A 13786-nucleotide genomic window follows, 5' to 3' on the forward strand; every position below is an offset into this window, starting at 1 on the left:
TCTGTCTCATAACACAGACATTCCCTGCATGCATTGTCCACCTGAGGTCCAAAGCCCAGGAGACTGGATATATGTCAGGCCGTTAATGAGACAAACATTCATGTACGTGAAGTTACTGAGTCGCTCTAATGAGTCACTCTCGCAGAGGATTCACACTTTCTCGTTTTTGGGCCGACGCTCACCCCAGTGGAATAGTTCCAATCAGAGGTGTTAACCAACACACCAGTAAACACATGATGCAAAATCCACACATCAACAGACAGCAGAAGTTAAACTTTATCCAGTCTGTGACGTATTCACAGACTTTTTGACTTTGTGTAAACTTTATGGTTCTCTTGAACGTTTCGTAACCATGTGATCTGATATTTGCCTTTTTCTTCATGCATATACTTATAATGTTTTCTGTCATATTGTAAATCCATTAAAAAGCCACTGATAAGCTTGTTTCCAGTCGGATAACCTGTCACCCACTGTGTTACCTGTTTCGCAAACACCAGTGATAAAAATAGCTAATAACAGAGACTTCAGTATAATAAAGCGGCTGTGAAGTTCCAGGTCACCTTACTTCGTTTGTCTTGTGGCATTGTTGTATGTCAGTGCCAAGTGGCCCGAAGAAAGGCTGAACAGAGGCTCTTCCACTTCAGTTACCATCCATTTATTGTTTGGGCTGATGGCGGGGAGGAATGTGACTTAAGCATCAGATTAGTCCCCTTCACCTGCAGGTGGTTTGGGCTCGGTACAGTGAACCTGAATACAAATAAAGCTCACAAACATGAGTTTAAAACATTTTTTGTCTGTTATCACTCAGCGGGCCGATCCTTCCCGTGGTATTAACAGCTATGTAGGTGTTGGCAATAAAACGTAATCACTTAGAAGTGAAACACTTATAACAAATCATAAAAACCTTTAGAGACAACAATTACAGTAACAGAAAGGATTTATTTAATTTCATCATTAATAATGTTTTCTAGAGGACATGGGCTTATAAACAAGCGCCCTGGTAAGTTCAAAGGTGTAACTGTGTCATACAGGGTCCTTAAACAGTGTTTCGTTGAGGTTTGCTGCAAACACACACTTCCATGGTGGTTTCCAGAACGGCGAGTTTGTGTTTTTGACCTTTTGTAGCTCAGAGGGTTTTCAACTCTGTCCAAGATTGGACATTGTTCCTTTAGTCTCTTATTTTATCTTCTATCATTAGTTTCATATTTACATCTACTGTTATATCCACTGCGGCTATGATGAGGACGAAGCATTCGGTCACGTGACCCATTGGTTTCTGAAGACCGGTTTTGAAGCATGTTTTCCACCTAGCAGGCTGCAGCCATGTTGCTTCAGAACCCAACGGAAACACGCCCACCGTATGTAAATCACAGATATCTTTCCTCGCAGATCGTTCAGCCGAAATCTCCCAAAATATCTGCAGAGCTGCCGTCAGACGTTTACAGCGGGAAAAACTGTTCAATACACTGACTTTGGTTCGAACAAAAACGATGTTGTGTCTGGGTATGGGTCTCTGGAAAGCGTCTAGAGACAACTCTGTTGTATTAGACGCTATATAAATAAAATTGAATTGAATTGAATTAGGCGACGCTGTGTTAATACAACCAGCTGGTTGCTTCGCAAAGCGTGGTAGCATGATGATTACGGATGAAGAAGTGATAACAGCTAGCCATTGGCTGACCCGACTGTCAATCAATTACATTAGAAATAAATGTATTGCTTTTTCATAAACTCTCCTGATGTGGTACAAAAAAATTGACCCCCTCAGAGTTGTCATGGATGTGAAATCAAACAATTGACAACAAAGATGTAATAAACATGTTTATTTCTGTTCTAAAGTTTGGCATTTTAGCATGGGAGTTAGTGGAGATTGACTCTCTTTTGGAGCCAGCCTCTAGTGGTTAGTCGAGGAACTGTAAAGAAATGTAGCTCAGCTTGAGACTCAACCTGGAAGTTGGAAGGTTGGCCCTTGGGGAGGAAGGAATATTTGTTTCCTGCACCCACTGTCTCCCTTCCCTACCATCAGCAAAAACAAGTCAAAGTCAGTTGCTTCTCTTGGATGTCTCTTGAGACAGCTGCCTATGTCTTTATGGCATTATGTCTCACATCAACAACAAACCCGGTCTCTGAGCTACTGCTGACATTGTGACGGGCCAAGAGACAAAACAAGAGTAAATCTAGACATGGTCGTGAAAGTGACTTCCCCTCCTAGCCTTTAGAGGGGCCGACCGAGTCATCTGGACTCCAGTGGAGAGTGACTCACTTTTTGACTGTTGGTGAGATGAGGAGTTGCCAGTAAAATAAAACCCTGATTCACATTAAACTAACAAATCCGCTCATCTGCTGCTTCTCCTCGTATGTTATACTGTACATGCAAAATAGATCTTTTATTCGATAAATTGGAAAATTGCTGCCAAATAGATTTTGCATAATTCATGCAGGATTAAAGTTATCCAGGGACCTGCTGTCATTTATAATAATGACAGAGAACATCCGCAATTTTATTCCAGTGCAAATGCACCATGTCTGTGATTTGTGAAATAAATGTTCCACCTCAAATATCCTATCCAATTTCAGCAATCACTGAGGTCATGAGATCATTTTAATCCCATACAGTAGTTTGGTGATGTACCGGCAGCAATCCTTCTCTTTTTTTTCTCTTTTTCTGCCTTTTTCTCAGTGAAATTATGGCAGATGTGGTACATTGTTTGATATTATATTGTGACTTTAGACTACATCCAGGGGAACAAGGGGAACCTAAACAAGAAGACAGGTGTGGCTGTAACATGCAGTAAGAAATGTTTATTTTCATCAAGTTGATTTGATTTGATTTGATTCAATTCAGCTTGCAGTGAAAGCCAGGGCTCCACTGAAAAAAAAGCAGAATTGAGTGGAGCCTTGGAGTTCAAAGCCTCAAACAGCACAAAACCGTTCGACTTCAACAAAGCTCCAGAGTCATTTATCGTTAAGTTTACTGTTAACATGGCAACTTAAAACACATAAGTCGATAGGCCATTTTTCAGTTTTGTGACTTCTCAAAATGTGATGTGTGGTCACTTAAATCTAACTGCTGAGTGTCTGCTCAGATACTTTTAACTCAATAGTCCAAGTCAATGTTAAATAAAATGTAAGTGTTTAATAAAACAAAAAACAGACCCGTCCCTGAGATAAATGTCTGTAAATGTTAGTAATATTAGTAATACACAGGCTTCACTTATCCAGCGTGAATCAGCTGAACTTTACACAGGTGTCAGGGTGCGATTTTAAAATTACTGCAGGTCCAGAGTTAACTCAAGTCCAGAGGGAATAGTACATAAATCAGTCAATCAATCAATCGAACAATCAACCAATCACTTGCTTGACCACAATTATTTTCTTGTCTTGAGGCTGGACAGACACGAAACATCCCAGTGATTTGCTGCCCCCATGTGGCCACAAGTGTGACTGCTACAGAGCAGCTTTAAAGATTGAAAATGTAAAATTAATAATTACTTAATAAAAAAAAAGAAGACATTCATACTTGAATAAAATGAATTTAAAAAGTAAAAAAAAATAAGGCAAGTTACTGTGGACTGAATAGAAACAGAAACACATTATGATTATGTCAGATTTTAATGATAAACCTGCTGAAGCACATAAAATAACTGCAGTTTTGAACATTCTAAACTCTGACAAAAAACAAACAAGTAATATATATGATACATGTCAAAATATATTAATGGGAAACATAAAAATATTAGCAGATTTTCTATATACTGAAACAATGAAGTGGAAATAAATTTGTAAATACAGAAGAAAAAAGTTTTTTACAGTAACAAGAAATGTCACAGAGGAAGGTCTGGTGGGAACTTCTTAAGTCGTTAACTTTTGTTTCTCATTTTAAATCAAGTGTTCTTGTTTTTATATACAGCAAATCACACCGGTAATGAGTTCAATGTCTTTCAGGACATAAACAAAAATGACCTTTCTAATGCCACCACTTGGAAACACGTTTGTCAGATGTGTTTCCCGTTTGATATGCTTCCAAGAACTTTTCTCTGAGATCACCAAATGCTTACTAAACCTAAAATTCAGGAAGTTCTCTTTAAAGGAAAATAAAAGCTATAAGAAAAGCCTTCTAAACCATGAAAATATGACTCAGCCAATTCATAAGAAAAACTTGATCAACAGATAGATGCTAGATGTCTGTGTTTTTGTCTGTTTTTTTTTTTTTTGGAGGGGGGGGGGGGTTATCTAAACGTTGTTATCCCTAGATTTGGGCCCTCCCAACAATATAAGTTTTTCTATGAAGCCTAGCGATACCACAGGTGTAAAACGATGAAACGTGTAAGCGGCTCCGTCCATTCACCTTTAGCAGTGTTTTCATGATTTACTGCACTGGGTACCAGTGAAGAACTCTGTAGTATTGTTCAGCACCTGAAACTACGGCCTTTTCGGGGGGGATGCCTATAAGAGGACCACTGCAGAAATCAATTATGCTGAAAATAAAGTCATGGACACGTTTTTCTAGATGATGACTTAGATGTGAGGCCTCTAAATTCAGCACAAAAGTTGACCCTTTTATTTATTCTAACGGTGTCCCTTGCTTTAAGATCTTTTCTGTCCTTCTTTCTTTTCTAATCAAGGATTTACAGTCTTTTCTTTGTTCCCTCGAAGTTTTGAGTCATCTAGATTAAATTGTAGATTTTTAACAGCCCTGATTTACATGAAGTTAACAAAATACAACTTTTATGCGGATGCTGGGAATATTCAAATGCTGCTCTGCAAATGCACCGTCTCTTCAGGTTGATTTTGTCTCCTCTTGCTGTTTATTTTGTGGTACTACAATGTTTTTTGTTTTTTAACAGAAGCTTCAGAAATGTTGATTGCAAACACTGAAAATAGTCCATCACTAACATGCTGGAGGCAGATTAGCCCATGTTGACACCTGGACTCCACTTCGTAGGAGCTTTCCTCATTTCCACATACGTGGAGTTCTCACAATCATTGTTGCATGTCTGAAACATAAAAACACAACAGTAATACTTTAAACTGCAAACTGAAAGTATTGACGTCAACAGTGAAAACAGGATTTCGCTGTTTTGCTGCCCAATTTACCTTGTACCATATAGGTTATTAAATGCCAAAAATAACCTCTGTGGCAAGATGAACATAGGTCTACAGTATGACTGAGTTGTGCGTACCACTTTGCATGCGAAAGCTCACCCGTTGTGACTACAAAACCAAATTTTACCATCTGCAACAGTTCTGGTTTACTAAATGCATATTAAATGTACATGTCGGACTCTTTGTTTTGCATCAGTGGACATGTTGCTGTTTGCCACTTTTTGTGCTAAAAACTGTGTAAAGCATGAAGTGCTTTTGTGACGATGAGAGAAAACGTAAAAAGTGCTGCTCTAAATGAATGTTTGAATGAGACGAGCGCGCGAGGCAACACGCGCTTTGGTTTGATGATTCATTCTGAGAAATAAATAATATAAAAGTTCCTATTAATCTGACTCATTTACTAACACCCCCGCCCCCCCACGTACACACACGCACACACACGCACACACACACACACGCACACACACACACCACCACAAAAAAAAAACATCAGCAAAGAACAATAAAAAACAGAACAGCAGCTAAGATCTTATAAACTGTCTCCGGCTGATTCAACATGTGGATGAACTCGTTGCAGGTGCACACCAGGTTGCAGGTGCAACGATAACCATCGATGCTGCTCTCTGAGACGAACGTTACGTCTGCCAGAGCTGAACTGTTGTTTCAGAAAAGTGTGCTTCAAACAAAGTCCTGATTTTTGAAGGAAACGTGAAATCCTTCCATATAAGAAAGAGGAAGCACAGTCTTCACAAATTGACTGTACAGATGCTTGTCTGTGGCCAAAACAAAAAGCAGAGGGTTCAGAGGGTCCGGACCTCAGGTGCCCCACTGGGAGGCCACATATTCATGCCACCTACATCATTTTCTTAGATGACGATTCCAATTCCTGCATTTTATTTGTATTTTTTATCTTTGAAGGAGGACAAAACTAATAAAATGCCTGGCTTTTTAGAGTTCATGCACCCTCAAACACAAAAATGTAATCAGACCAGAGATCAATATGACATATCCCCTCACATCTGCTGCCACGGCACCAGATTTCAAAGAAATTCTGCTCATAATGATGATGCAAGAAGAAAGGATTCCTCTGCTTTGGCTGGTTTATGCTACGAAACACGAAACACATGAGCGTCCTTAGCTCACTAATGTGTAAATGACCGACCTCGTCAATACTGCATTACTAAGGCATCCAGGCGTGATTATGTAGGCGTGTTGCATTAAATAAGTGTGTTGCAGGTGATTTTAAATAGTGTGTAAAAAATTTTTTTTTTTCTTTTTAAGTGTTTTTTTCTGCCAAATAAGAAGGAAAAAAATGAAAATAGTCAGTTGCATCTCTTGGTACGGTGAGTAACTTAATTTCCTGTATTATCAAGGCTACAGCATGTTTTTTAAGAGTTTATGGTCTTACACATGTTGTATTTATGTACATGAGTTAATGAAGGCGGTATTCACCAGGTGTCTGATGTAGCAGCAGCTGATGACGCAGCTGTACAGGAACGTCAGGGCGAGCAGACCAATCAGAATCCAGCTGAGCAGCTGGATCTCAGGAGGGTGGGAAGGAGCGCACGTCCCCCCTGGTTCCGTCCGATTTGCTGAGAGGAGATCAACACCTTTTTCACTTTGGTTTACACATCAAACACATCAAACCTGTTGTTGCGTTTGAGTTCGGCTCCGAGTTCAAAAACAACTCTGCACTCGCTCAGCTGCGGTCTACATACACCTGGTCACTAACACTTATCTTTGGAATTATTCAACTGTTCTGAACTTATTTCATTTATTTTTTCTCATTTCTGGATGTTCATAAGAAGTTGCACTTGCTTGTTTGCTAAATGATGGATGCTTTCTTTAAATAGTGTGCTTTTACACATCAGGACCTGATTGAAAAAAATCACCTGGTTGGCTCGTCTTAGCTCATCTTAGCTCATCTTAGCTCATCTCATGCTGGACATGGATCTGAGCGTTGTAATCAGACGTCTCGAGTCTGGTCTCGCCTGTCTGAGGGTTGGTTTTCTAGAAGTCTCGTGGTTTGTTCGAATGCAACTTTACAAACTTGAACCCCACTGACGTGGTCTTTCTGGAGGGAAAAGGCCTTCTACTGGCAAGCAAACCTTTTTTCTAACATGAGTTTTAACATTTAACGGTCTAACTGAGGCCTGCAATTTCGTTCTCAAGTTTACGGCGTCTCTCATTGCTTCATACCTTCATGACCTTGGGATGGCGTTGTTCTGTCCACCGTTTCTGTTGAGCTTTCCCAGCTTGCTGCAGGGAAAAGGAAAAAATAAAGGGTATGAAAGTTCCCCAAACTCAACAAATTGCAGCTTAAAACTTTGTTTTAAGCTGCTATCAACAGCCGAAACGATGACTGGGCCCCTAGTGTTTTTCTTCCCCTTGAGAAAAGTGAGTATTTAATTAAAATAAGTTCCTTGTCCTACAACTATGTGATACACAGTAGAGAACAGCATGAGGAAGCATCTCAGGCAGATAATGAAGGGTGATCTGCTGAGCTGCTTCAGTCAGAAGAAGGCCGTGATGCCGTGATGCTGCGATGCATTCAAGTGCATTCACGTAGAGAGAAGTACCGTATTGGCCCGAATATAAGACGGTGTTTTTTGCATTGAAATAAGACTTAAAAAATGGGGGTCGTCTTACATTCAGGGTCTAGACGTTATACTCATTCACACCACTAGATGGCGCCAGATATCTTTAAAGCGAATGCTGAACTTAACTCCCCAAGCCAAAGCGAACTCATGTCACGACGAAGAAAAATAAAAAATAGCGGTAAAAAGGAAAAGAGAAGAAAATAAGAGAAGAGATAACAGAAAATGGAGAAACGTAGCGACAATCTGGAGAAAATCTGGTTGAAGATCGACCAGGTTAACCGGCAGCTGAGGAGAAGTTATGATGCAAACTTCAAGATGATGATTTGAATGAGGCAAAATAACATGCTTTTTCTCTTGAATATATTATTACAATCATTTGTTTCAAATGTACTGCAATTATTTTCTGTATAAAAATTTAATTTGGTGTTCAAAAAGTCTTTTTTCAAACTTAAGTCTTGAAAAAGAGGGGGTTGTCTTATAATCAGGGTCGTCTTATATTCGGGCCAATACGGTATGTCCATCATTCAGTTATACAAAAGAAACAAATTATGAACACATTGAAATCTCCCTGGACGTTTATGTTTCTGCTCCAAATGTCTTATTTCAGTTTAAAGAAATTAAAAGGGAAAAACAACATCCAGGTCGCCTTCACTGTGAACAAAGTCTGTGCTTCTGGACACAACTGAAATCCGCTCTTGGTTTAAAATAATGTCTGCAGCAACTCTTTACCTTCCTGGACTCGGCGTGTTTCACGTTTGTTGTATACGCGGTTTGTGCAGACATACCTGGTCGCAGTCTTGTTCCTGCTCCTGTCTTGGTGTCATGCAGGTCATTTTTTCTCACAGTCACCTCACACTCGTAAGTATGACGCATCTCCTTCTCGCTGAGGTTGAGTAAAATGAACCTATACTCTCTGGGACGCTCTTTGTGCATGAAAACATTTTTACAGTCCTTCTTTTCCTTCTGGCAGAGCATTTCTTTGCTTGATCTGAAAGTAAAACAAAAAACATGAAATAAGCAAAAGTCACCTGGACCGAGTCATTAGCATCTTATTATGAAGGACATGGAGTCTTTGTAGGACTACATGCAGGGAAATGCAACAGTTGGAGTTCAAACTGAGTTCTATATTTATGTAAATCCTGGAAGATTTTGGAACTGAATCATAAATTAAAGAAGAAATTGATTCAGCTCTGGTTCTTGGTCATCAGTCATGCTGAAGCAGCGCAGCAGCTCTGACCTCCTTCACTCTGAAGGAACGTCCAGATGACATTTGACTTGTTTGTCTGAATCCGCCTGCATCAATGGTACCTTCTCCAGCTCCACCTGCATCAACCCCACCTTCCCCTGACACCACCAGCTCCACCTGCACCTACACCACCTTCTGCAGCATCATCTGCTGTGGCTGGACCAGCGTCACCTTCCCCACACCACCTGTTCCAGCTCCACCTCCATCATAGCCACATTCTCCTGCACCAGCTGCTCCACCTGCACCAATGTCATCTTCCCCTGCTCCACCTGGTCCAGCTCAACCACCACCTACGCCATCGTCTTCTGCACCATCTGCTCCACCTGGACCAGCGTCACCTTATGCTGCTCCACCTGCTCCAGCTCCACAAGCACCCTACCCAGCATTTTTCTTGCTCCAGTGAGGCAGGACGAATGCAAAAGCGAGAAAAACTGAAAGTACTCAGAGACCTACAGTTTGGATTTCCTTCTGAAGAAAGGGGAAGGAATAAAATGATCACTGCGTGTTGATAGATTAGTATCATTCTCAAATGAGAGCCTGAAGCCATCAAAGCTTCGATGACGCTCGGAGACACATCAAGGCCACTTTCAGTATGAACCACTGGGTGACTTAAAGACTTGATGAAAGATTTGATGTTGCTTGCAGCCAGAAGGCGTTTTTAGATAAGATCCTGCTGTTATCGCTGGATGATGAGTGTGTTCAACCCGGGGAGTTGAGGGGAGGGAAGGCGAGTTCGGAGGCATTATCTGCGTAACATAACATAAGATGTTTGGGCGTGTAGAATGACGTATTCTCCCTACATCAGCAGGATTTATACTCCGTCAGACAGGTGTAGTTTTTAAAACGAGGATGGATGAACATTGGGACAAGCGTTTTTTGGCTGGATTTTGCTCCTTGCAAAGCTCCGGTTTGTCATTTTCGTGTCCACATGTCCACTTGTTCAAACAATGGACCATCCTTTGTGGTTCCGGACATACTGTACTCTACACTGTACTCATTACACCCTACTCCTCCTGAACATGTCTCCCTAAATGTATGTCATTTCTGTATGCATGTCTGAGTGTCTTTGAGTTGGGAGTCAGTTGTCTACAAAATTTATGGTTTTTGGAAACCGAAAAGAAATTTATAGGGATATTACATTAAAAATATGTGATTCTGAAATTGAAAGAGTATTTGATATAAAATTCTTAGGGGTTGTTATTGATTGTAAATTAACATGGAAACAACATATTAGATACATAAAAGGAAAGATTTCAAAGTCAATAGCAATCCTGTATAAGTCTAGAAATATATTAAATCATAAAGCACTACATTTAATTTATTGTTCATTAATATTACCTTATATATCATATTGTGTGGGAGTTTGGGGCTCGACGTATAAGACAACAGTAAATGCTATAGTGCTATTACAAAAACGAGCCATACGTATTATAAATAGGGTAGGATATTATGAACATACAAATCCATTATTTATAAAATCCCATATTATGAAATTTTATGATTTGGTTTATTATAAAATAATGCAAATAATGTATAAAGTTAGATTAAAGTTTGTAATATATATATATATATATATATATATATATATATATATATATATATATATATATATGAAAGAATATAAAATGATATGTATGAATGATATATATAAACCTTATTGGTCCTCCTTTTCTGTTTTTTCTGGATTAGTTTTGCTATTGTTTGTTGGTATGTAGGACAGGCATTAATATAAGCAATATGCTTCTGCCTGTGCCTTTTCAGTCACTATTTTATTTTGATAATGTTTGTGTTCAATGTTTGTTTGGTGAAGTGACTGAATAAAGAATTTCAATCAATCAATCAATCTACTGTAAGATGTCATTTGCCTACTGGATGTAAGTATCTATCTATCTATCATACTCCGGTTTATGGCGTCCTCTGCTCCGAGGCTGAGCAGCTCCTGGATATCCTTGTCTCCCCAGTTACTCATCTTGCAAATATAGATCCTACCTGTGACATCCTGCTGCTGTTGTTACTCTCATTAGCTGTTTACCTATTTTAGAAGATAATAATAAATTAATAAATACTTTAAAAAAAACTTCCCTGGTGGGTTATATTCAGGTTACGTGATCAACAAACCCCTTCCACGACCCGCCACCCCGCATTAGTTCTGTTTACATCAGACCTGACCCGCGGTTAAGAGAGGACAGTTATTTGTGGGGCAGCTGGACACACCGCCCCGCGTCGGTCAATGTAAAAAAGGCTATGTTCGGGGATGATGACTGTGCAGAAAAAATGACAGCCGTTGTTTGATGAGTTGGTGAAATAGCATCTGATGTGAGGGAACGGTTAACGGAAACATGTTCACTGCAGTTGGATGACTATGGACATGTCCAGAGGTGCACAGCTCCTGGCATTCCTCTGTTTTGTCGACCAAATCAAGATCTCTCAGCAGTTTTTGTTTTCTAAAAAACTTTCTGACCACACTACAAGCTCTGAAATTTTCAAAGTCATTCATGACATTTCCAGAACAAATTCAATAAACTGGGCGAAAGTACTGCGTGTGCTACGACTGGTCAGAAAGGTGGACTCTCATTTAAAAATGTGAACTCACTGCAGGTGACACACAGAATCTTTCAAGAACCGAAACGAGCACTGATATTGTCAATGTTATAAACGCCGCAATCTTATTACTGCTATCCACACGTGTCTGGTTGGTTATAATCAGCCGGAGCTGGCTGCACATTTCAGTGACTTCTCTGCCTCACACACTTGACATATGTTGTGGATATTTTTTTTTCAGAGTTGAACAAACCAAAACAAGGTCACGATACACGTCATCCAGCTGTATTCAAGGAAGACAAAGAGACCGAGAGACTGAATCAGGGAAAGTTTCAATGTTTCCGTCTAAGGAGGAGTTAGGTGATGTTGCAATGCTTTCATCTGGCATGAAACTTTCCATTACTGCACACTTGGGAACAACCGGTAAGTCGACTAGGAAACTACTTTTCTGAAAAGCCAAGTCATGGGAAAGGGACAAGAGGTTTCCATTCAAACACAACCAGACGGCATCTGAGGAAGATTACCTGTTGGACCGATCAACAGATGTCTGTCAGTGCTGTCAGAGAGACCTCCCCCAGTCCTGAGTCTTTTGCCTTTACCTGACCAGACTGCAGCCTGAATATGACACGATGCTCTGCCCGACAGCTGTGTGGCCCCGACCAGGGCCGGACCTATCACTGACGAGGGCCTACTTAACGAAGTTAAATATTCAAATGCTCAAACTCCAAAAATAAAGACATAATCTTAATCTGCAATAACGATAAAAATGACAACTGTAAACCAAAAACCATTTTATCAAACATAAACATCACTACATAAATAGGTTAAAAAGGGATTCAAAAGTTTCAGATGCACCAATTAACCACAAAAATAATCATAATAAAAAGCAAAAATATGTTGTTGTTTTTTTTTTATTCAATATTTTTGATTTCAACATTCAGCATTATATTTGAGGATAAAGTAGGTGAAATGGGGTTTTAAAACAGCATATTATTCATCTTAAAATACAAAACTTTTGTCTTATTTAATCTGATGGTCCGTGTTTTATTTCAGAGAGGACCAGCGGCTCTAACCACCTTCCCATTACAAAACACTTCTACCTATTTTTGGATACTTACTCTGTTAACCGGGTGAGGCGAACATCCAGAAGGAGTTCATCAGGTTCATCGTACGCACACTCAATCGAGACGGACCGGTCTCGGTTGACGATCTTAAACGCCGTTTGATTCACTGTGAGACCTGACGAATGGAGCTGGATCAGCTTTGAACACAGAGTTGACTTTAACATGACTTTTTATCAGGGACTCTTGAGTACTTCTTTCAATAAAAGTGACCAATTACTACATCATCTGGTAAACTAATGGTTTGTTTTATGAATAACATTTGACACAACATTAACGGTTTAGATTAACAAGGTAAAGTGTGACAAATAGTAGACGGTGAAATGAGACCTACCATGGCTCAGGTGGCAGATGAACTCAAATGTGAAGATGATAAAGATGTTGAAGCTCCAAAACGACATCTTAGACATCATCGTCTTTGTTCCTCTGTGGTAAAGATAAACTGCACTGAAGCTACGAGCCTGTCACTGCAGACATCATCGCAAGCTCTTTGCTCACATGCAAAGCTTTTTATACAACAGGAAAGTTGATTTTTGTTTCAAACTGCGATCACACTACCTTCATATCTGCTACACTTTCCGTGGGCGGCGCTCTTTCCTGTTTTGTCACACTATGGTTACTCATTTTCTCGAGATAAACAGGAGCTTTAAATCACATCATTTCCTGGACAGGAGGAAACTTTTTTCTTTTTTTCTTTTTTCTCCTTCTACGGAAGGAGTCTGAGTAAGAAAAGGTAAATCTACATGTCCACAGGAACACGTTCACAATGCTGGGTTCGAGCTCTCTTCAGCTTCTCATGTCATGAGTTGAAGAAGAAAGTTAGAAATGACGGCATGATTGGTGGTTAAACCTGCTGGCTCACAGTGAGACGGTTCCCGGTTTGGATCCAGCAGAGACCCTTCTGTGTGGAGCTTGTCTGTGTTCTAAGGGCCTGATTTACTAAAGGTTTGTGTGTGTAAAAACGTGTGCAAACTTGACATCACCCGCAAACCAAAGTGCAAGCTGATCTACTAACAGCGTGCAAAGAGGACTGCGCCTCTCAAATGCGCAAAATAGCACACGCTATTCATTTAGTACTTTTGCCCTGATGAATAATCAATATGGGGCGTACCCGCCAGAAATTGCTAAATACTGGGAGGGGAAAATGCGAATTGGTCCATTTACCACGCGCA

The 13786-nt window shown here is 40.0% G+C and overlaps 1 protein-coding gene across 1 annotated transcript; it reads right to left on the bottom strand.

Annotated features, from left to right (window-relative positions):
• Nucleotides 1–4552: 4552 nt before the first annotated feature.
• Nucleotides 4553–13167, bottom strand: LOC133446188 (uncharacterized). Its single transcript, XM_061724110.1, has 6 exons — nt 12949–13167; nt 12612–12732; nt 8492–8694; nt 7306–7365; nt 6559–6698; nt 4553–4997 (listed from the first exon to the last, which is right to left on the bottom strand). The coding sequence occupies exons 1-6, from the start codon at nt 13025–13027 to the stop codon at nt 4911–4913; spliced, it is 690 nt and encodes a 229-aa protein (XP_061580094.1). The 5' UTR covers nt 13028–13167; the 3' UTR covers nt 4553–4910.
• Between the last annotated feature and the right edge of the window lie 619 nt (nt 13168–13786).

The sequence above is a fragment of the Cololabis saira genome, chromosome 6 (genome assembly GCF_033807715.1).
Source record: "Cololabis saira isolate AMF1-May2022 chromosome 6, fColSai1.1, whole genome shotgun sequence".
In the NCBI taxonomy this organism is placed as follows: Eukaryota; Metazoa; Chordata; class Actinopteri; order Beloniformes; family Belonidae; genus Cololabis; species Cololabis saira.